We start from the raw sequence: 18,407 nt of genomic DNA on the forward strand, positions 1-18,407 counted from the left end.
AGCTCCACCTCTCCACAGACTTGGCTCATGTCGTTGATGAGGGAGGTGCGTGAGGCGCTCGAGTTGCCACCGACGAGTGCGCTGCCACGCCTGCGCACGCATCCCGCGCCGGAATCGATTTTAGGGGCGCTTAGGCGGCTGGATATTTTGTACGGTCGCGATGCCACGCTGGACGTGGATGCATCCTTGCTTGATGAGTTGGATGCGGCGCGAGCTGATCCGGCAGAGCGTTCTTACGCACTCGAATGGCTCATGCGTCTCGTCGAGTCAGACATGACGTGGATGGAAGATGTCAATGTGCGTCGCACGGCTGTAGACCATGCGGCTCGCATCCTAGCTGGGAGTACGCATGCTCTCGAAGACGGAGATCTCGTGCGAGACTTTACATTTCCCATGAAGGAGCACGGAGAGCTGCCACCCGCCTTTGCAGCTGATGCGTCGCATAGCAGCATTCATGTATCGATTCGTGATGCATCCTTGCCCCCGTCTGACGCGCATAGCGCACAGGGCGCCGTTGAAGCAGCCGCAGCCGTCGGCGTGCAGACGTACGCCAGTTCGATTATTATGTGCGACTTGCTCGTGCGCTGCCCTAGTGCGTGGTACAAACGCTTGAATGAGAATTTGCCCGTGCCATTCCGCGTTATGGAGCTAGGTGCCGGTACTGGCATTGTTGGCATGGTCGCGGCGCATGTATTGAGCTGTATAAAGGCCGAGAAAGCGGTCGTGCACTTGACCGACTACCATGAAGATGTCATGACCAATCTGCGTCACAACGTGGAGCATCGCCTTTGTTTACCGAATACATGCGTGCACGTCGAGTGCATGCCCCTGGACTGGCGTGCGTTGTATGATATTGTGTGCCCACAGCATGCGAGTGGCACAGCGGTAGCATGTACGCCGCCACCGCCCCAATCGTACTCGCTGCTTCTTGTGGCGGATCCCATCTACGATCCGAAACACGCAGCCTGGCTTGTGGCTGCGATTATGTACCTACTAGCGCAGCCAGATACGGATCCTGATGCGCGGGCGCATATTCTGCTGCCGGTGCGCACGGCTGGGCGCTTGGCGGGACTGTATGCGACACTGGATGTGTCGCTACAGGAACATGGGCCTTGGCAGGGATACCGCCTCATGTCTTTACATCAAACGCGCCTTCCACGCCGCCCAGGCTTGGGCCGGCAGGACGAGAGCGAGTACATTTGGACAGAGCTCGCATGGTGCGCTGCTTCGTAGCATACTATACATGGGACTATGCACGGCGGAACGTACGGCCACTGGCTGTCTTGCGTTCTTTTTCAGCGAGCTCAGGCTTGGCGCGATTGAGCACCTTGATAAACTCGGTCACGCGCGAGCGCATACGGCTGTGCATATAGGCCTTGGAGCACTTGATATGGTAGTGCAAATAGTCGCGGAACAGTTGAATATGCGTGATAGTCGTAGAGCGCACATCAGGGTGCTGGAAGTGGCGCGGGAACAGCACAAAGGTGACGTAACCCGTGTTGTCAGAGCTACTTGCCTGGACGGCGCCACGGACCTCCAGGGGCGGATCGCGATTCGAATACAGCACCTGGGGCGCATTCTGGATCGACGGCTGACGCCGTGCATCGACAAATTCTTGCAAGAATACCTTGCCAAAGATGCGGTCTGTTTCCTCCTCGAAGCGTGTGCTAATCACGACCGTGACCCGGTCGTGCGCTGGCAGAATATACATGGCTTCATCAGCGCGGTAGTGCAGAGCCAGCAGCTGACCGGCCAACGGTGCTGCACCCGGCTCATGCTTTTGCTCCAGCTCGGATTGCTCATGGAAGGCGCGCTCAAAAGGCGCAGCCATCGCATGGCGCTTGATCATGGAGACGGCATGGATCAGGGCATCACGATCAGGGCCGGCCGGCGGCACGGACGCATAGTCAAAAGACAGGGTGATTTGGAAGTCAGACTCAGTTGTTTCACGGATCCAGCCGCCGTACATCTGGCGCAAGTTTTCGCGTGCGCCGTACTGCACCAACTCTGGCCAGCACCGGATGTCCATCGACAGGGTCAGCGGACCTTCTCTGCTCGACTCGATATGGTACGCCACACCATCAAAATCAGTAAACATCTGGTCCACTGCACCAGGCACAGAAAACTTGGACGTCAGCACATGCCGGATAATTTCGTTTTCAGCACCGAGCAGGATCATGATCTCAGCGGCGCTTGCTGAGGAAGCAAAGAGCCATACGCTGCTCGTTCGCCCCGAACGCCTGTTACTATCGAGGATCTATGGGCGGCCCGCGCGCATGTTGGGAATTAAGCAGATGTCATGGTCGAGCCCAAGGTAGGGGTATGGGACTTAGGCCCGCTTCAGCCTGTCTCGCGCCATATCAGCACTGGCCAGCTGAGTCCAAGTTTGCCGTGCCATGTGCAAAAGCGAGGCGTGTGCAGACCCGGGCGCATCATTGGGTCGAAGCACTTCAGGTGTGCCATGATCACTGCCTTGACTCAGATGCATTTCCAGAGGGATCCGACCGAGAATGGGTACGTCCAAGCGCTGAGCCAGCGCCTCAAAATGGTGCGCAGGGCCAAAAATGGGGTATGTCTTGCCCGTATCTGGAGCAAGAAAGTGCGACATGTTGAGCACAAGGCCCAAGATCGGAACTTGGACCTTTTGGAACATGGTGATGCCCTTGCGTGCATCCACCAAAGCCACTTCCTGAGGTGTACTGACAATCACCGCGCCATCGACGAGCACAAGTTGGCTGAGACTCAGCGCAACATCGCCCGTGCCGGGTGGCATATCAATGACCAATACATCCAATGAGTCGTGACCCGGGGCCATGGGATCAGCATCCGGCGTCATGCCAGCCCGCCAATCGACGTCGAAAAGCAGCTGTTGAACAGCTTTCATGACCATGAGCCCGCGCCACACGACCGGCGTGTCTGCATTCGAGCCAGAAGATTGCGGCGGTAGAAGAAAACCCATGGACATGCATGGGATGGAGTAGTTGATCAGGGGCAGTAGAGCATGCTGCTGTGTCAGTTCAGGCTCGCCAAGATCTTCGAGATGCATGAGTTTTGGAATGCTAGGACCATAGAGATCAAGATCTAATAGCCCAATACGCGCACGGCGTCCCAGCGCATCCTTAGACGTGGCTGCCAGACCCAGCGCGAGATTGACAGCCACGGTGCTTTTGCCTACGCCACCCTTGCCACTGGCTACAGCAATAACGCGCTTCACGTTCGGAATCGGCCGCTTTGGCTGCGGGCCACTACCACGGCGTGGCATCAATGGGGGAAAACGCTCGTTATTGCGTGGGAGACCCAGCGGGTTCTCATGCGCACGTCGGGCTGTGGTACACAGCTGGCGGTACCACATGATGGTCCCAAGACGCTGCGACCTATGTGTGGAGGGTAGCGCATCAATTGGGGTTCTATACGGCGCGCGTATATACGGTATGATTTAGTACGTACGCTTGAACGGAGGCACAGACTTGCACTCGTTCTGATCAAGCGTGTCGCTGATCACGTTGCGGTACTTCAGGTTCACCTTACCGGACTCTTCATCAAACCACGAGAGCGTGTGCTTCATCCAGTTCTCATCGTCACGCTCCGTAAAGTCCTCACGGGCATGAGCGCCACGCGACTCCTTACGCGCCTCTGCCGAGTGCATCGTCTGGGTAGCAGTGCACAGCAGGTTGCGAAGCTCAAGTGTCTCTGTCAGGTCGGTGTTCCAGATCAGGCCGCGGTCCTTGACAGAGACCTTGGGGAACTCGGCCACCACGTCGTTAATCTTGCTCACACCCTCCTCCAGCGAGTTCTGCGTACGGAACACAGCAGCATCCGATTGCATGACACGCTGCATCTGGAGACGAATATCAGCCGTCGAGCGCGGACCGTCAGCCGTGCGCAGCGCGTCGAGGTCGTTGATAGCCTGGTGGCCATTGTCACCCTTGAGCTCCTTGTGAGGCTTGCCGGGTTCGAGGTTCTCGCGAATGTGGTTGGCACAAGCACGACCAAACACAACAATGTCGAGCAGCGAGTTGGCACCGAGACGGTTGGCACCGTGCACCGACACACAGGCGGCCTCACCAGCAGCGTAAAGGCCAGGCACAACCTTGTCGTTGCCGTTCTCATCCTGCGTAAGCACCTCACCAGTGTAGCGCGTTGGAATACCGCCCATGGTGTAGTGGACAGTGGGCAGCACCGGGATCGGCTGCTTCGTCACGTCCACACCGGCGAAAATACTAGCCGTCTCCGAAATACCCGGCAGGCGCTCGTGCAGAACAGAGGCGGGCAGATGAGAAAGCTGCAGGTAAATGTGGTCCTTTTCGGGACCCACACCGCGGCCCTCACGGATTTCCATCGTCATCGAACGCGACACAACGTCTCGCGACGCAAGGTCCTTAGCGGTAGGAGCGTAGCGCTCCATGAAGCGCTCACCCTCCGAGTTGAGGAGGTAACCACCCTCACCACGCGAGCCCTCCGTAATCAGACAGCCAGCGCCGTAAATACCCGTAGGGTGGAACTGCACAAACTCAAGGTCCTGGAGCGGCAGACCAGCACGCGAAACCATGGCGAGACCGTCACCCGTGCAGGTATGGGCGCTCGTGGCACTGAAGTACGCTTTACCGAAACCACCCGTAGCAAGCACGGTGCGGTGAGCGCGGAAGCGATGGATCGTGCCGTCCTCGAGGTTGAGGGCAGTGACACCGACACACTCGCCATCTTCCATGATCAGATCCAGCGCAAAGAACTCGATGAAGTACGTGGTGTTGTGGCGCAGTGACTGACCGTAAAGCGTATGAAGCATGGCGTGGCCTGTGCGGTCGGCAGCGGCGGCACAGCGGTACGCCTGTCCACCCTTGCCATAATGGAGCGACTGGCCACCGAATGCACGCTGGTAGATCTTGCCTTCCTTCGTACGCGAAAAGGGCAAGCCGTAGTGCTCCAGCTCCAGCACCGTGTTCGGCGCCTCACGGCACATATAGTGAATGGCGTCCTGGTCACCAAGCCAGTCAGAGCCCTTGACGGTGTCGTACATGTGCCAGCGCCAGTCATCCTCCGTCATGTTACCGAGGGCGGCATTGATACCGCCCTGCGCAGCCACAGTATGAGAACGAGTAGGGAAAAGCTTGGAGATACAAGCGGTGTTAAGACCACCCTCGGCGAGACCGAACGCGGCACGCAGACCTGCACCACCAGCACCCACAACAATAGCATCATATTCGTGCTCGATCACAGGGTAGCCCTTCGTGAGATCAGGCACACCGGGCGCACTCGACATGGCCTTGGCACGCAGAGGCTGCGTTCCGACCACACGCGATGCCTGTGCCGAGGCATGGAACGCGTGCGCATGCACAGAGACGGGCATGGTATGAGTACGAGGCACCGATGTGCGCATCACACTGCGCAACAATGCACTGCCAGCAATCATCTTTGTCGGTGTCCACAAGAGTAACGCTGGTTCAAGGAGAAGCTGTGAAAACACTCGGAGAGCGTTTCAAGAGCGCAGAGCAGCTTTGCTTTCCTTGTGGCCTATCTGCGATTCACCGGGTGAACTGGGCCAATCAGATGAAATGCATTGAACCGCACGCCCGTGCGGCAACGGGGGCTTCGGCTCGGCCGGTCTATACACGCTACAAGCCCGGCAACGATTCATGAGCTATGGACCCTGGTGAGTTGCGTCAAGTTCCTGTCGGCAATGCAAAGCTTCACTGCTCTACTCGATTCATGATAGCGTGTATCCTTTCACCGTAGCACCGTACCCTCTCTGCACAGTCCGCGAAGCGGCAGCATGCACACCACCCGAAGTTGCCCGGTGCTCAGGTTCGGCCGATAGAGAGGGCCATGCGCTCTCGATCGCCTAGCTGTAGGGCCCGCAGGGACCAGGAGAGAGTAGGCCATCTACCGCCGGAAGGGGTCTCGCAGGCGATGTGAGAGCAGCTATAGAAGCTAGACATGCGATATTACTTCCATGCAGCCATAAGTTCCTAGTAGATTAGCACCGGCACCACGACAACGTACCTTCTCAGCCTCAGCAAACGCATTCTTGAACTGCTCGACTTCTTTCCAGCAGTCCAATGTCCGACCAGCATGGTCACTGTATGTTAAACAGGTCGTTGAAACGTACCGGTAGCATTGTACCACAGCCTGGCGCGCCTTGACCACTTCGGGGAACGACGCCATGTCGCGCCGGTTGTACTTTTCGATCTGTGTCTTGACACGGTCCAGCTCTTGCTGTAGCAGTTGGCTACTTTGTCCCTTGTCTTTGGAGAGCCACGAGGACGACTCGCGCTCCAGATTCTCCTTCTCAAGAGCCAAGGCGATCTGCTTCTGTACATCCTTCTCCTGCTTCCGCAGTTCAGCTAGCTCCTCTTTAAGCTTCTTCTGAACATTCTCATCGAGCACGCTCTGCCGAGAGGCTTCCGGCGCTGGCGCTGCCAGGTCGGGCTTGGCTTCCTCAAGCTTGTTTAGGAGCGTGCGGCCAACCTTGCCATGTTAGCGAGCGACATAAGCGGACCAACATACCTCGACAGTATCGATGGATTCACCAGGCGCTTTGGATGCACTTTGGAACGACGAAAAAAATCCCATAGCGTCGCTACAGTCTCGATGGCACCAAGCAAGGTCCGCACAGCACTGCACGTCGCGACGCCCTCGCACCGATGCAGCGGAACCCACGGATGTCGAGTCACGTGCATCACCCCACATGGGGGCTAGGTTGTTGGCTACGCACCTATGGCCCAGGACGTCGGCGTCGGCCTGGCTTGCCAGTTTTACGACCTTGGCTGCGTGAAATGGCAGCATCCGTAGCGTTTTTGCGGTTTTGCTTTTGTAGGCTTGCGGCGCTGCCTGGTGGTTTGCGCTGCAACAAGATGTCGAGATCAGGCACTTGTGTGAGTTCATGTGACTCGAACGCTTTCAAGCGCTCATCGCGATGAGACGCAGGGACGTAGACACATGTCACAGGTGTAGGTATATCTTGCCATCGCTCATGAGAAGGCGAGACTTTACGCGTGATAGAGGACATTCGAGAGCGGAACATGTCATCATCCACATCATGGACGAGAAGGGAGCCGTCCTCAGCAAGAGTCTGTACTCCATCATCCGAGTCCTGTTTTGGTTTTGTGAGCGCAGCGGGGCGTGATCTTGGTTTTGATACAGTCACTTTGTGAGTTTTCATATCGAGATGCAAGGTGCGACTGCGCTGTTTCGGCGGCGCCGAGGGAGGCGGAGCGGGCATGCCTTGCAACGTCGGAAATGCTTGTTCTGGTGTGCGACCTGAAGCGCGTAGCGCGTTTCTTTCCGCTTGGCGCTGTGCTTCTTGATAAGCTTGCTCTTGTGAAAGTTCTTCGCGCAAATGGACCATATCATTCAAAAGGCGCGTTCGGTGTTTGGTAGGAACAATGGGACTCGTCTGACAAGAAGGGCAAGTAGAGTAGGGCGATACAGGGACAGGGCGGATGGCGCTGCACAGGACCAAGCCGCATGCAAAGCACAACGGCGCCCATTCAGCCAGTGGATGCGTGCGGCCCTGGCATAAGCACATGCATCGTTTTTGTGGCGCATGCACCGAGGCAGCCGGAGAAGAAGGTTCCGTCGAGAGCATGGAAAAGGCTGCATCCAGCGCCTTGATCTCGGGTGTCGGCTCAAGTGTGCGTGGCTGTGCACGTTCTTCGGCCTCTGCTAAGGCACTCTTGACCGAGGCTGGTGTAATTCGAATGGGCTTTTTGGTATCGTCTTTGCGAGGCACAGGGCTGGGCGGAAAGCGCGAGGCCACCAAAGCATCAGTGATGGCGTGGGCTTGCGATGATGTGCCGATCAATTCGTGGAGGTATGCACGCAGAGCCTTTGGTGATTTGTGAGAGGATAAATAAGGCATGATCTGTTCCGACACCGTGGTAAAGTCTAGTCCGAGCATGTCGCCAAGCGCATGCTCGGGAGACAGCGACATGATGTGAGGGGCCACGAAGTCGGGCGAGCAGTGTAGTTGTGGAGGTCTGTCATGAAGACAGGCGCCGCTGCTCCAGGCCGTGGCGTGCCACACGACATGCGTGATGAATCGTGTCCGGCGTGTGCCGAGAGTGTCAGCGATCACCAAAATGACGTCGATACTTGGATAGCATGCTCACATTGTGGTACATGGTACCATGTTGTGTGTGTCCGCCTGACCAATTGGGACGACTATGACAAGTGGTACTGCCAGACCTGTCGTGACAGTCTGCCACTTGAGCCGAAAATGCGCGCACCGAGACGGCGATCGCACCGCGCACGGCCTACCACGGACTATGCAGCCGTGCAAGAAGGCAAGCCGTCGGACCCTATTGGCCGGTGGACCTCGTTGCTGGCCCAATATAAAGACTGGCCTGTGCGTGTCTTGCGCGTGGAAGGCAGCACATGGACATCGCAGTGGCTCTCGACATCGCTCGAGCCACTGATATCACCCACCCTCGTCCCAGCTCCCGCGACACAAGATCTAGACAACCCGGCTTCCCATATACCCGGCATGCGAATGCCACCACGGCACACGACGATCCGGGATGTGGCGCAGCTCGTTGGACCAGACACGCACGTGGAAGTGATTGATGTGCGAACGCAAATGTCGTCACGCGCATGGACGCTGAGTATGTGGGCTGATTATTTCGAGACACCCGCGGCGAAACGCGACAAGCTCTTGAACGTCATTAGTCTTGAAATCACAGGCACTGCCATGCAGCGCATGGTCGAGGCGCCGGCCATGGTGCGCGAAAATGATTGGGTTGAGCGAGATTGGCCCATGCATCGACGTCCCTGTCACGCGGACGACGAGGCGCGCAAGTGGCCCAAGGTGCAGCGGTACGTGCTGATGGGGGTGCAGGGCGCTTTTACCGACTTTCACATTGATTTTGCCGGTACATGGGTCTACTATCATGTCGTGTGGGGTCACAAGATGTTTTTGTTTGCACCGCCTACATCAGCCAACTTGGCCTCCTACAAGGCGTGGACGCTCTCTGCGCAGCAAGAGAGCGAGTGGCTCGGTGACCGACTACAACAGCTCACCAAGGTAGAGATACGCACGGGCGAAACGATGCTGATCCCACCTGGCTGGATTCACGCTGTGTATACGTACCAAGACACACTCGTTATCGGAGGAAACTTTTTGACAGATCATGATGTGGCCATGCATTGGCGCATCGAGCAAATGGAAGGGGCGACGCACGTTCCGCGCAAGTTTCGGTTCCCACATCTCGTGCGACTGGCATGGTACGTGGCGTATGCATGGCACAAGCGCCTTTCTCACGGTACATCTGCCCCGCCTCCGCGCGTCATGGAGGGTATTGCGCAGCTATGTAAGCGTCTCGAGCAAGATGTGGCGAAAATGGAGACGCTGCCATCTGCCTCGAAAGGCTATAAGGCGGCGTGGGACGCCGTGCCGCGGGATGTGATCAGAGATCCACGAGCTCTCTTGCAAGAGATGCAAGCTCACTGCAAGTCACATAACGTGCCACATAAACGACAGCGTCGCCACTATGAAGGTTGAGATTAAATGTCCATGCTGGATGGGACGTCAGGCGCAGGCGCCGTCATGAAGGTGGCATCAGCATCGCCATGATCGGCGTCGCCGGAGGAAGACAGGGGTGAGGAGGACGATGAGGAAAGCACAGACGACGGGGCATCTTCGACGTCTTTGGGCGCAGTTTCTTGATGTGACGCGTCGTCGTCGGCCTGGTCATGGTCGGCATGTTCCAACGTGTCTTGGGTCGAGTCCTCATGGCCGTCTGCTGGGGCTTCTGGAGGGGCTTCGTCGAACGTCTCTTCTTGGGGACCTTCTTCTGGGCAAGGTTCTTGGTGCGTCTCTTCGTGAGCAGGAGGCATGTCTTCATCGGGTATGTCCTCGTCCGCCATGGGTTCTTGACCCATATGCTCTGATTCGTATGGCACGCCTTTCTTCTCGTCGTCCATCACCTGTAAGAGACTTGGGATATCATCCAGCGATGTCATGCAGGCTAACAAGTGCAGATGTTCACGACCAACGCATCGTAACGCCCGCCATGCGAGGCCTTGTTTCTTGTCTGCGTCTGAGCTGTGTTCCATCATTCGGCACAAGGCTTGGACCGACGGACGATTCGGTGGGAATTCGAGGTCTTCCCAGCCATCCGTGGTGACGCTTTTGGTCTGTCCTTCCTCATCCTGCACCTCGACACGGGAGGGTGCGGGAATGTGAAGGCCATTCGCCCAGAGCCGCGACAATTCTGCCGTACCGACGGCATGAGGATACCAAGGCTCTTGTACAGAGAACACAGTCGCGATCTTGTCAGAACATGCCTGCAGCGTGTCAGCAGGGAACATATCGTGATAAAACGATGGCGCGCCATCTCCTTTCCATCGAATCCAGCTGCTTTCTCGCCGAAGCAGCAGGAGAGCGGCATCGAGAAACACTTTGCCGTCTTTGGCAGAATCGCGCAGCAGTGTTTGGACTTGTCGCCATGTTTTGCGTACCCATTGCTCGTCCGCATCACACAGGGTATGGGGTGGCACAAGAAGTTGGTTCTTCCACGCCTGGCAGTGTTCGTGACTGGCACTTGTTTGTCCTAGCAGGTACTGGAACGTGATTAGACACTGCATCAGGAACTGCCGCTGGAAGGCCATGTTTTGCAGTTCATACACGAATAGATCTTGGTGAGTTAGGTATTGGGGATACGCTGACGCCATCTCTGTCTCGTGGAACAGGCCGGTGTGAGCTTTGGCGGAGGCATCGGTCCTTTTGTGGAGCCACCGGAACACGTCCAGCACGCATTGAATGCCCACTTGAAAGGTTTTCATGGGTGTAAACGAGTCTGAGGAAAGCAGCGTCAGTGCTTCGAGTGCTTGTGCGCCTGGCGGTACCTCGTCCTGCTGCCACAGACAGGCGGGATTCATAAAATAGGCTTGCATAGCCCAGAAGGCCACGTAGAAATTTGGATGCATCATGAGGGCATCAGGTGCGGTGCTCGATGGGGCGTCGCCTGTGGCGACAGGAGGCGGTTCGAGCAGATTCGGACCAAACTCGCCCTTGAGATTTACGCCGCTGCGCTCATTGACGGCGAATGTCGACGAGAGCAACAGCAAAACACGACCAGCTAGTACGGCGTGCCCTCGATGTGTCTTGGACAAGCGGCGCAAGAGCTTGTTGCCAATGCGCAAAAGGACGAGGCCCTTACCTGAGGTGGGCACCATATCCTGCGTCAAAACGGGGGCACGTAGCTCTGCGTACGCAAAGAGATGATCGCAGGCCGACACGGTCGATTCATCTAGCACCTCTTCCAGAGATGAAAGGGGTAAGCTCGCATCAGCCATGTGGTGCCGGGCCAAGTACAAGGCCATATCCAGGCGATCTACCGCATCTTCGACGCTAGCATACGCCCGAATATAGGTGTGCATCTTGCTCGATATACATGATGTGAGCACTTCCTCCCACAGCCCAGGCTTGTCTGCATCAGATCTCGCATCCACACACGCTTTGTGGGCGCGTTCATATATCTGCGGCAAGTCATGCTGCATGCACGACTCCAGCTCGGCTTGAGATGTATGCACATCTAGTCGCGGTACGCGCAGCGCCTCCTTCCGCCGCTGCAGCGAGTCTTGCATCTGTGGTATACACGCGTCCAGCGCATCAGACACGCGCGCCACCGCTTCCTTCACTCCACTCATCCGGCGTCGACGCACGCTCTCCGAGGCGTGGTAGGAGGACGGTCCAACACCTTGGTGCGTTGGCACGTGACAGGGTTTCGCCCCCCGCGGTGGTGCGCGGCGTGCGCGCCCAAAGAGGTTGGGTGCGTGCGGCACGATGGACGACGAGCGTATGGACTTGGGTGCGTTGACGCTTGACTTATACGACAGATCCAAGCATTCGGCGACGAGGTCGTGGGTTTGATATGAATGGCGCGAGTGAGGCAGAGGGTGTCAAGTCGCAGGGGTTTGAACAGCTGGATGTGGACATGGACCAGGCCGATGACGACGCACCTGTAGCAGGGCATGGCCATCCGGCACAGTGTACGTGTCTTCTACTAACGACGCAGCTATGGAAGGCTGGGTAGTGGTTGTGTCGAACATACATGAAGAGGCCCTAGAAGACGACGTGCTGGATGTATTTTCAGAGTACGGCAAAGTGCGTGACCTGCACCTCAACTTGGACCGACGCACCGGCTACGTCAAGGTACGTTCACGGCGCATGCTCATGCATTCTAGGGATATGCACTTCTTCAGTACAAGACCAAAGCTGAGGCACAGCGTGCCATTGATGCTTGCCAACAGGGGCTGACGCTGCTGGAGCAGGCTCTCGACGCAGACTTTGCCTTTGTGCAGCCACCAGCCAAGACCGACGCAAGAGTCCCTCGGCGCACGACGCGTGATCGCAGCTTATCCCCCATGCGGCAGTAGCACTATGTACTTGTATACCAAACGCTCACGAGACCACCTGGGTCTCAGGCTCGCTGGCGGCTCCAGGCCCCTTGGCTGCCGACCCACGGCCGTCCGGGGCGGCGTGGAGCTGGTGGAGGGCACCTCCACATCCACAGAAGAACGATGCGTTGCTGATTCGTAATCACGTGCCATGATTTTCCCACGGTGCTGTGCGGTCAGAAAAGCTGCCACGCCTGGCACCAGCTCTTTTCCTCACACTTGTTGGGAACCGCAAGGACGCCACACACAGTTTGGTTAGCTGTTCATCATGCAAGTGTTCGTCAAGACCTTGACGGGTAAGACGATCACCCTCGAGGTGGAGTCTTCCGACACGATCGAGAATGTGAAGGCCAAGATCCAGGACAAGGAGGGTATTCCTCCGGACCAACAGCGTCTGATCTTTGCCGGTAAGCAGCTGGAGGATGGCCGCACGCTGAGCGACTACAACATCCAGAAGGAGTCGACGCTGCACCTGGTGCTTCGCCTGCGTGGTGGTGCCAAGAAGCGTAAGAAGAAGGTCTACACGACCCCCAAGAAGATCAAGCACAAGCACCGCAAGGTCAAGATGGCTACGCTCAAGTACTACCGCATCAACGACGATGGCTCTGTGAAGCAGCTGCGCCGTGAGTGCCCCTCGCCTGAGTGCGGTCCGGGTATCTTTATGGCCTGGCACCACAACCGTCAGTACTGCGGTAAGTGCCACCTGACCTACCTGTTCCAGGAGGGCACGACGAAGCCCGAGTAAGGTAGTGATGGGTCTATAGGATACATATCACACCCAAAAATGCGCTGCTTGTTTCAGCGATATACAGTCGTGAGTGTCGGTGCGAACTAGTGGTATCTACCCACAACGGCAAGGTTAGGGCGGGAAATCGTGCGGGTCCAGCTGGAAGTACGGGTGACTCAAGGCCTCTTCCACCGTGATCCGTTTGGCTGGGTCGAATTCCAGAAGTCGACGCAAGAGTGAGACAAAGGCATGGTGGTGCTTAGCATAGGCCGGAGGACTAGCCACAATGTCTTGTAGCGGCTTCATGCTCTGTACAAATCGCCGGCTTTGCTTACTTGTATCTGGCCGAGGGTAATCGAGGCGACCGTGGTAAAAGTACTCGGGCTTGTACGTCTCGGCCTTGCGTCGGTAGTCGTCAGGGAGCTTGCCAAGCACCATCTCCATCATGGCAAGGTGCTCGAGATTATCGTGCGTCTGGAAGAGCGCCTCGCCAGTGTAGAATTCGACTAGGATGCATCCCAGCGACCACACGTCGCAGGGGAAGGACCAGCCCATGCCCAAGATAATCTCTGGCGCTCGATAGTGGCGCGTCGATACCACACCCGAGTGGTACTCGTTGCTAAATGTGGCGCTGCCAAAGTCGATGAGGCGAATCTCGGCGCTGCGAAGGACGCGTTTCTTGCGCGCGTTGGAACGCCGTGACGTGGATGCCACGTCAGAAGATGCGTCGACCAGCAACACATTCTCTGGCTTGAGATCCGTATGAATCAAAGAGAGCCTGTGCATATAAGCGACGCTGCGCAGCAGCTGCTTGGCAAAGAGCCAGATGTCACGGCAGGGGAACGGCTGAAACTTGTTGTTCTTGAGAAAGTCGAAGACGCTGCAGTCGAGCAAGTCAAATACAATGCATATGTGGTTTCGAAAATCAAAAGATTCGAGAAGCTGGACACATTGATACCGATTGAGTGGGTCATGTTGGCGCAAGCATTGCAGTACGCGAATCTCGATCTGACTCGCATCGCGGTACTTTTGCACGGCGCGAATCACTTTGATGGCGACATTCTTGCCTAGTTTGCGATCGTAGCACTGCACGACTTTGCCAAAGGTGCCTTGGCCCAGTAAGCTGCGAATTTGATAGCGCGGCGTGATAAATTCGCCTTCGCGCACGATGATATGGCCGTCTTTGTCATCCAGCGGGGCCGTGAAGTTCGCGCGTGGCATATCAGGTCCCGAGCACCGCAAGCGCCATGCGTCGGGGTGCGTCGTTTCGAATGACGTTGCAAGCTCGGGCATGCCCGGCGGCGGCGGCATCTGTGCGGGGCCAGTGACAGGTACGGCTGTCGGCGCCGAAACGGAGGCCAACGAAGCTAGCGAAGGTAGCTGGGACAGGGGGGCAGCGGCCGAGTCGACAGGCGCTCCCGGTACATCGTTGCGGCGCTGGCGCTTCATAGGCATAGCCTCGGTAAATTCCCAAGGCACAGGAGACTTGCGCTTGCTGCCGGCGTTGATGGCAGGGCGCGTGGATGTAAGAGGCGCATGGCCCTGTAATGGTGATGCAGGAGGCGGTCCATCGTCGTCATCGTCATCGCTCACAACGTACACAGGCTGCTCCTGGCCGTTGATGATCTCGTGGACGCACATCCGCGGGCGAGGATGCGATGGAGCCGAAGGCGGCGGCTGGTTCAGCATGACATCGGACGAGGAGGCGACAGGGTATGAGGATGCATGTATATCCGATGAGGGCACGGAATAGTACATCGATACGTCGTGCATCGGCGACGACATGGGCATGTACGAGGCATCCATCATGCCTCGCTGAGAGGTGGATGGACTTGTGGCGTCACCGGAGGCGTGTGGGGAGATCCTCCGCTTTTTCAGTCGGGGAACGACGGTCGCCATAGCCCACGAAATCTCACTACCGTGTTCTCACGCGCGCCAATGTGCGTAAAGGCTGTACGTATGACGGCAAGGCTCGTACCCAAGGCGGATGGCCAGGGAGTCGGTGTGCGACCACGTTTCAGGCCGCTGTAGCGCGGGCACACAGCGTGAGTGTGATTGGGTGGACGTGCAATGTCGCCAGGTTTGACGGTGTGGAGGCCAGTCGCAAGGGGGGCCTCGGCCAGCGTCCTGCGGTAATCACGTGGCATAGTCAGAAGGGCCGGGGGCGAGAGCGGTGCTGTTTTCTTTGTCGTCCATGCGAAGGAACGTGTTATCGATGCGGATGCATCATGCGCGGGCTGCCATCAGCGCGGCTATGGCAACGCGGTGCATGGCCGCGCCCCACCGTACGGCAGCGTCGTCGGCGGCTGTCGCTGCTGCGACGCAGGTGCGTGGCGGCGTGCACTTGGCCAAGCCTGTGTCGCTGCCGCGCGCGAATCCGCCACCCACGAGTGAGCGCAGCCTGGGTCTGCAGCGGCTGTATGCGCAGCACCGCCCGCTTCTCGAGCACGAGCAGCTGCCTGCGCGCCCTGTGCGCATGATGCAGGGCGACGTGCTCGTCATCGAGGCGGACGATCTAGCACAGGTGATGCCTCAGCGCAGCATATGGCGGCGGCGCGCGCGTCGAGTGGATACCGATACGTTTTCGCATCTGCTAGACCGACTCTCTCAGCTGAGCCTGTCGTCGCGCAAGTCGCGAATTGCCCGGCGTGTGCGCTCGCGCGGCTTCACGCCGTCGTCGCCAGCCGTGCTGGCCGCGTCGCAGTATGTCGAGCGGATGGAGCGAGATGCAGAGATTCGTGAGCTGGTCATGGCGAATGCGATCGAGCAAGGAGAGGACGTCGAGCGTGCGGCGCGCCTGGGCAGCGAGGCAGAGCTCGTGGTCCTCGGCGAGCCTGCGGGCGCGCACAAGGACTGGGCGCCCGGCGTAGCGACGCATCTCGACACACATACCCAGCCGTACGTCCCACCGCAATCCGGGTCGGCGGCGCCCACGCGCCGTGTGCGTGTGCGCTCGATCGATGCTGACGCTGCGGCTGATGAGGACGCGCACCTGTGGCTGATGCAGGGCCTGGTCCAGACGCGCTTGCGTGCTGACCATGAGTGGCGTACGTTTGTGGCATCGAAGCTCGGTGAGGCGCCGTACAGCGTCTCGCTGGACAGCGTGCGTCGCAAGCGCAGAAAAAAGATGAACAAGCACAAGTACAAGAAGCTGCGCAAGCGCCAACGTGCCGAGCGCCAGCGCCTCAAGAAGTAGAGAAAAAGGCACGTAGCGTATACCTACTTGGCTACTTAACCCGTGCGCTTGCCGTTGCGCCGTGGGCGAGGGCGGACGACCATGCGGTTGCCGTTGCGCGAGTTCGGACTGCGCGTGCGCTGGAACTTGAGCGGGAAGCCATAGATGGAGCGTGGGTGCTTGTTCGACTTGGACTTGCCACGACCACCGCCGTGAGGATGGTCGACGGGGTTCATAGCCACACCACGGACCTTGGGACGGCGACCGAGCCAGCGGCTTCGGCCGGCTTTGCCGAGACGAGCGTGCTGGTGGTCCTTGTTGCTCACGGTGCCGATAGCAGCGCAGCAGTCGATCGGCACCATACGCACTTCGCCGCTCGATAGGCGCACTTGCGCGTGTGTGTGCTGTTGCGCCAAGTCGGCGTTCTCGTCCGTCTCGACGTTTTTGCGCAGCGAGGAGAATGTCACGAGCTGCCCGAACGTGCCTGCCGAGCGCACGAGCTTGGCCGGGCCGAGCGGCAGGAGCGAAATGGCATGGATGGTCGTGCCGATGGGAATCATGCGCAGCGGAAGCACATTGCCAGGCCGGATGGCCTGCGTACGGAAAATACCGAGATTGACGGTATCGTCGCTGTGCTGCTGCTGCTTGTGCTGCATCATATGGCGGTAACTCTCCACGGTATCGCCTGCTACGAGTCCATCCGGAGCAAGAATGTAACTCAGACGCTTTGTCTCGCTGTGCTCAATCAGCGCAATGTGGGCGCTGCGTCCGGGGTCATACTCGATGCGCACGACTTTTTGCTCACCCGGCTCCCAGCGGTAAAAGTCGACGAGGCGCAGGCGGCGTCGGTGGCCACCACCGCGGCCACGGACCGTAATGTGGCCGTGGTGGTTCCGACCGCCCGATTTGCGCTGAGCCACCGTGAGCTCACGCACGGGCTTGCCGCGGTGCAGGTGTGGATTCAGCGGGTACCGCAGCCACCGAATCGAGGGCGTGATCGGCTTGAACATCTTGAACTGCTGGTCCGTTCGGACGTAGGGCGAGACTTTGTTTTCCTCAATGCCCAGTCGAGCAGCAATGGTATTTTTCTTGCGGTTCTCGCGCACGCGCAGCTTCTGCTGCTTCTTGAGCCAACGACTCTCGCGGCGCGACCGCATGCGGCGCACATCTTCCGCAGGCGCCGGCACCGCGACGGGTGTGCCATCGGCATGCACGGCCACCGACGCAACGGACCCGAGTCGCTCGAGCGGCTGGACGGCTGGTGCGGCACGAGCCGTAGAGATCGCTGCATGCTGCCACATGCCGCGGTGCATGCACACACGCACCGGCATCGACATGCCCCGTGCCAACGACGACATGCTGGACGCAGCGATAGGCGCCTGGCAGGAAGCCGCCGCCGTCTTCTCTTCTCATGACATCACGTGATGAGGCAGTCGCACGCACGCCTCGCCGCTCGTCGCGCGGTGTCTTGCCACCACGTCCGCGGTGCCTGGGTGTGATGGTGCTCATTTCGACGTCGGACAACGAGCAATTTAGCGTGGACCGCGATGTCGCGGAGAGGTCTTTGCTGATCAAGCAGCTGATCGAAGATATCGGCGAGTCCGACCAGGCGATCCCCCTGCCGAACGTCAGCTCGAGCGTGCTGACCAAGGTGCTGGAATACTGCAGCCACCACCGCAACGATCCCCTGTCCGTCGCGGACGAGCCGGACGAGATTCGCCGGCGCGCCACCGACATTTCTGAATGGGACGCGCGGTTCATCCAAGTCGATCAGGAAATGCTCTTTGAGATTATCCTGGCGGCGAATTACCTCGATATCAAGAGTCTACTGGACATCGGATGCAAGACAGTGTATGTACGCTAGGCTGACCGTCAGGGCGAATATGATCAAGGGCAAGCAGCCCGAAGAGATTCGCAAGCTGTTCAATATCCAAAACGACTTTACGCCAGAGGAAGAGGCTCAAATCCGCCGTGAGAACGTAGGTCGACACGCACTAACAGCAGGAATGGGCCGAAGATCGCTAGTGTTCATAGAGGAAAGGGTGCCCCGCAGCGACGGCGGCGGCGATCGCGACGTGGCCAGTGCAGGCTGAGGCGTTGTGGAATTAT

General features: G+C 58.3%; 14 protein-coding genes across 14 annotated transcripts; 6 read left to right on the forward strand and 8 right to left on the reverse strand.

Moving 5' to 3' along the window:
- Positions 1-27: 27 nt before the first annotated feature.
- MRET_2094 (putative methyltransferase) lies at positions 28-1,233 on the forward strand (the record flags this gene model as incomplete). Its single annotated transcript, XM_027628721.1, has 1 exon — positions 28-1,233. The coding sequence occupies one exon, from the start codon at positions 28-30 to the stop codon at positions 1,231-1,233; it is 1,206 nt and encodes a 401-aa protein (XP_027484470.1).
- A 16-nt stretch (positions 1,234-1,249) lies between these two features.
- Positions 1,250-2,179, reverse strand: MRET_2095 (actin related protein 2/3 complex, subunit 2; the record flags this gene model as incomplete). Its single annotated transcript, XM_027628722.1, has 1 exon — positions 1,250-2,179. The coding sequence occupies one exon, from the start codon at positions 2,177-2,179 to the stop codon at positions 1,250-1,252; it is 930 nt and encodes a 309-aa protein (XP_027484471.1).
- Positions 2,180-2,329: 150 nt separating this feature from the next.
- MRET_2096 (ATP-binding protein involved in chromosome partitioning) lies at positions 2,330-3,352 on the reverse strand (the record flags this gene model as incomplete). The annotated part of the gene is made up of 1 exon (XM_027628723.1): positions 2,330-3,352. The coding sequence occupies one exon, from the start codon at positions 3,350-3,352 to the stop codon at positions 2,330-2,332; it is 1,023 nt and encodes a 340-aa protein (XP_027484472.1).
- An 84-nt stretch (positions 3,353-3,436) lies between these two features.
- MRET_2097 (succinate dehydrogenase (ubiquinone) flavoprotein subunit) lies at positions 3,437-5,410 on the reverse strand (the record flags this gene model as incomplete). Its single annotated transcript, XM_027628724.1, has 1 exon — positions 3,437-5,410. One exon carries the CDS (start codon positions 5,408-5,410, stop codon positions 3,437-3,439), a length of 1,974 nt encoding a protein of 657 aa, XP_027484473.1.
- A 532-nt stretch (positions 5,411-5,942) lies between these two features.
- Positions 5,943-6,687, reverse strand: MRET_2098 (altered inheritance of mitochondria protein 13; the record flags this gene model as incomplete). Its single annotated transcript, XM_027628725.1, has 4 exons — positions 5,943-5,966; positions 6,001-6,076; positions 6,107-6,465; positions 6,505-6,687. The coding sequence occupies 4 exons, from the start codon at positions 6,685-6,687 to the stop codon at positions 5,943-5,945; spliced, it is 642 nt and encodes a 213-aa protein (XP_027484474.1).
- Positions 6,688-6,712: 25 nt separating this feature from the next.
- MRET_2099 (zinc finger protein, C2HC5-type) lies at positions 6,713-7,930 on the reverse strand (the record flags this gene model as incomplete). The annotated part of the gene is made up of 1 exon (XM_027628726.1): positions 6,713-7,930. The coding sequence occupies one exon, from the start codon at positions 7,928-7,930 to the stop codon at positions 6,713-6,715; it is 1,218 nt and encodes a 405-aa protein (XP_027484475.1).
- Positions 7,931-7,981: 51 nt separating this feature from the next.
- Positions 7,982-9,496, forward strand: MRET_2100 (F-box and leucine-rich repeat protein 10/11; the record flags this gene model as incomplete). The annotated part of the gene is made up of 1 exon (XM_027628727.1): positions 7,982-9,496. The coding sequence occupies one exon, from the start codon at positions 7,982-7,984 to the stop codon at positions 9,494-9,496; it is 1,515 nt and encodes a 504-aa protein (XP_027484054.1).
- A 2-nt stretch (positions 9,497-9,498) lies between these two features.
- MRET_2101 (THO complex subunit 1) lies at positions 9,499-11,646 on the reverse strand (the record flags this gene model as incomplete). The annotated part of the gene is made up of 1 exon (XM_027628728.1): positions 9,499-11,646. One exon carries the CDS (start codon positions 11,644-11,646, stop codon positions 9,499-9,501), a length of 2,148 nt encoding a protein of 715 aa, XP_027484055.1.
- A 136-nt stretch (positions 11,647-11,782) lies between these two features.
- On the forward strand, positions 11,783-12,375 carry MRET_2102 (RNA-binding protein 8A; the record flags this gene model as incomplete). The annotated part of the gene is made up of 4 exons (XM_027628729.1): positions 11,783-11,807; positions 11,836-11,988; positions 12,015-12,151; positions 12,184-12,375. 4 exons carry the CDS (start codon positions 11,783-11,785, stop codon positions 12,373-12,375), a joined length of 507 nt encoding a protein of 168 aa, XP_027484052.1.
- A 289-nt stretch (positions 12,376-12,664) lies between these two features.
- On the forward strand, positions 12,665-13,141 carry MRET_2103 (small subunit ribosomal protein S27Ae; the record flags this gene model as incomplete). Its single annotated transcript, XM_027628730.1, has 1 exon — positions 12,665-13,141. The coding sequence occupies one exon, from the start codon at positions 12,665-12,667 to the stop codon at positions 13,139-13,141; it is 477 nt and encodes a 158-aa protein (XP_027484053.1).
- A 114-nt stretch (positions 13,142-13,255) lies between these two features.
- Positions 13,256-15,022, reverse strand: MRET_2104 (dual specificity kinase; the record flags this gene model as incomplete). Its single annotated transcript, XM_027628731.1, has 1 exon — positions 13,256-15,022. The coding sequence occupies one exon, from the start codon at positions 15,020-15,022 to the stop codon at positions 13,256-13,258; it is 1,767 nt and encodes a 588-aa protein (XP_027484050.1).
- A 295-nt stretch (positions 15,023-15,317) lies between these two features.
- On the forward strand, positions 15,318-16,319 carry MRET_2105 (DUF1713 domain protein; the record flags this gene model as incomplete). Its single annotated transcript, XM_027628732.1, has 1 exon — positions 15,318-16,319. The coding sequence occupies one exon, from the start codon at positions 15,318-15,320 to the stop codon at positions 16,317-16,319; it is 1,002 nt and encodes a 333-aa protein (XP_027484051.1).
- Positions 16,320-16,354: 35 nt separating this feature from the next.
- MRET_2106 (mitochondrial 54S ribosomal protein RML2) lies at positions 16,355-17,656 on the reverse strand (the record flags this gene model as incomplete). The annotated part of the gene is made up of 1 exon (XM_027628733.1): positions 16,355-17,656. One exon carries the CDS (start codon positions 17,654-17,656, stop codon positions 16,355-16,357), a length of 1,302 nt encoding a protein of 433 aa, XP_027484048.1.
- Positions 17,657-17,709: 53 nt separating this feature from the next.
- MRET_2107 (S-phase kinase-associated protein 1) lies at positions 17,710-18,323 on the forward strand (the record flags this gene model as incomplete). Its single annotated transcript, XM_027628734.1, has 3 exons — positions 17,710-18,149; positions 18,175-18,277; positions 18,303-18,323. 3 exons carry the CDS (start codon positions 17,710-17,712, stop codon positions 18,321-18,323), a joined length of 564 nt encoding a protein of 187 aa, XP_027484049.1.
- Between the last annotated feature and the right edge of the window lie 84 nt (positions 18,324-18,407).

The sequence above is a fragment of the Malassezia restricta genome, chromosome III (assembly GCF_003290485.1).
Source record: "Malassezia restricta chromosome III, complete sequence".
Taxonomy (NCBI): domain Eukaryota; kingdom Fungi; phylum Basidiomycota; class Malasseziomycetes; order Malasseziales; family Malasseziaceae; genus Malassezia; species Malassezia restricta.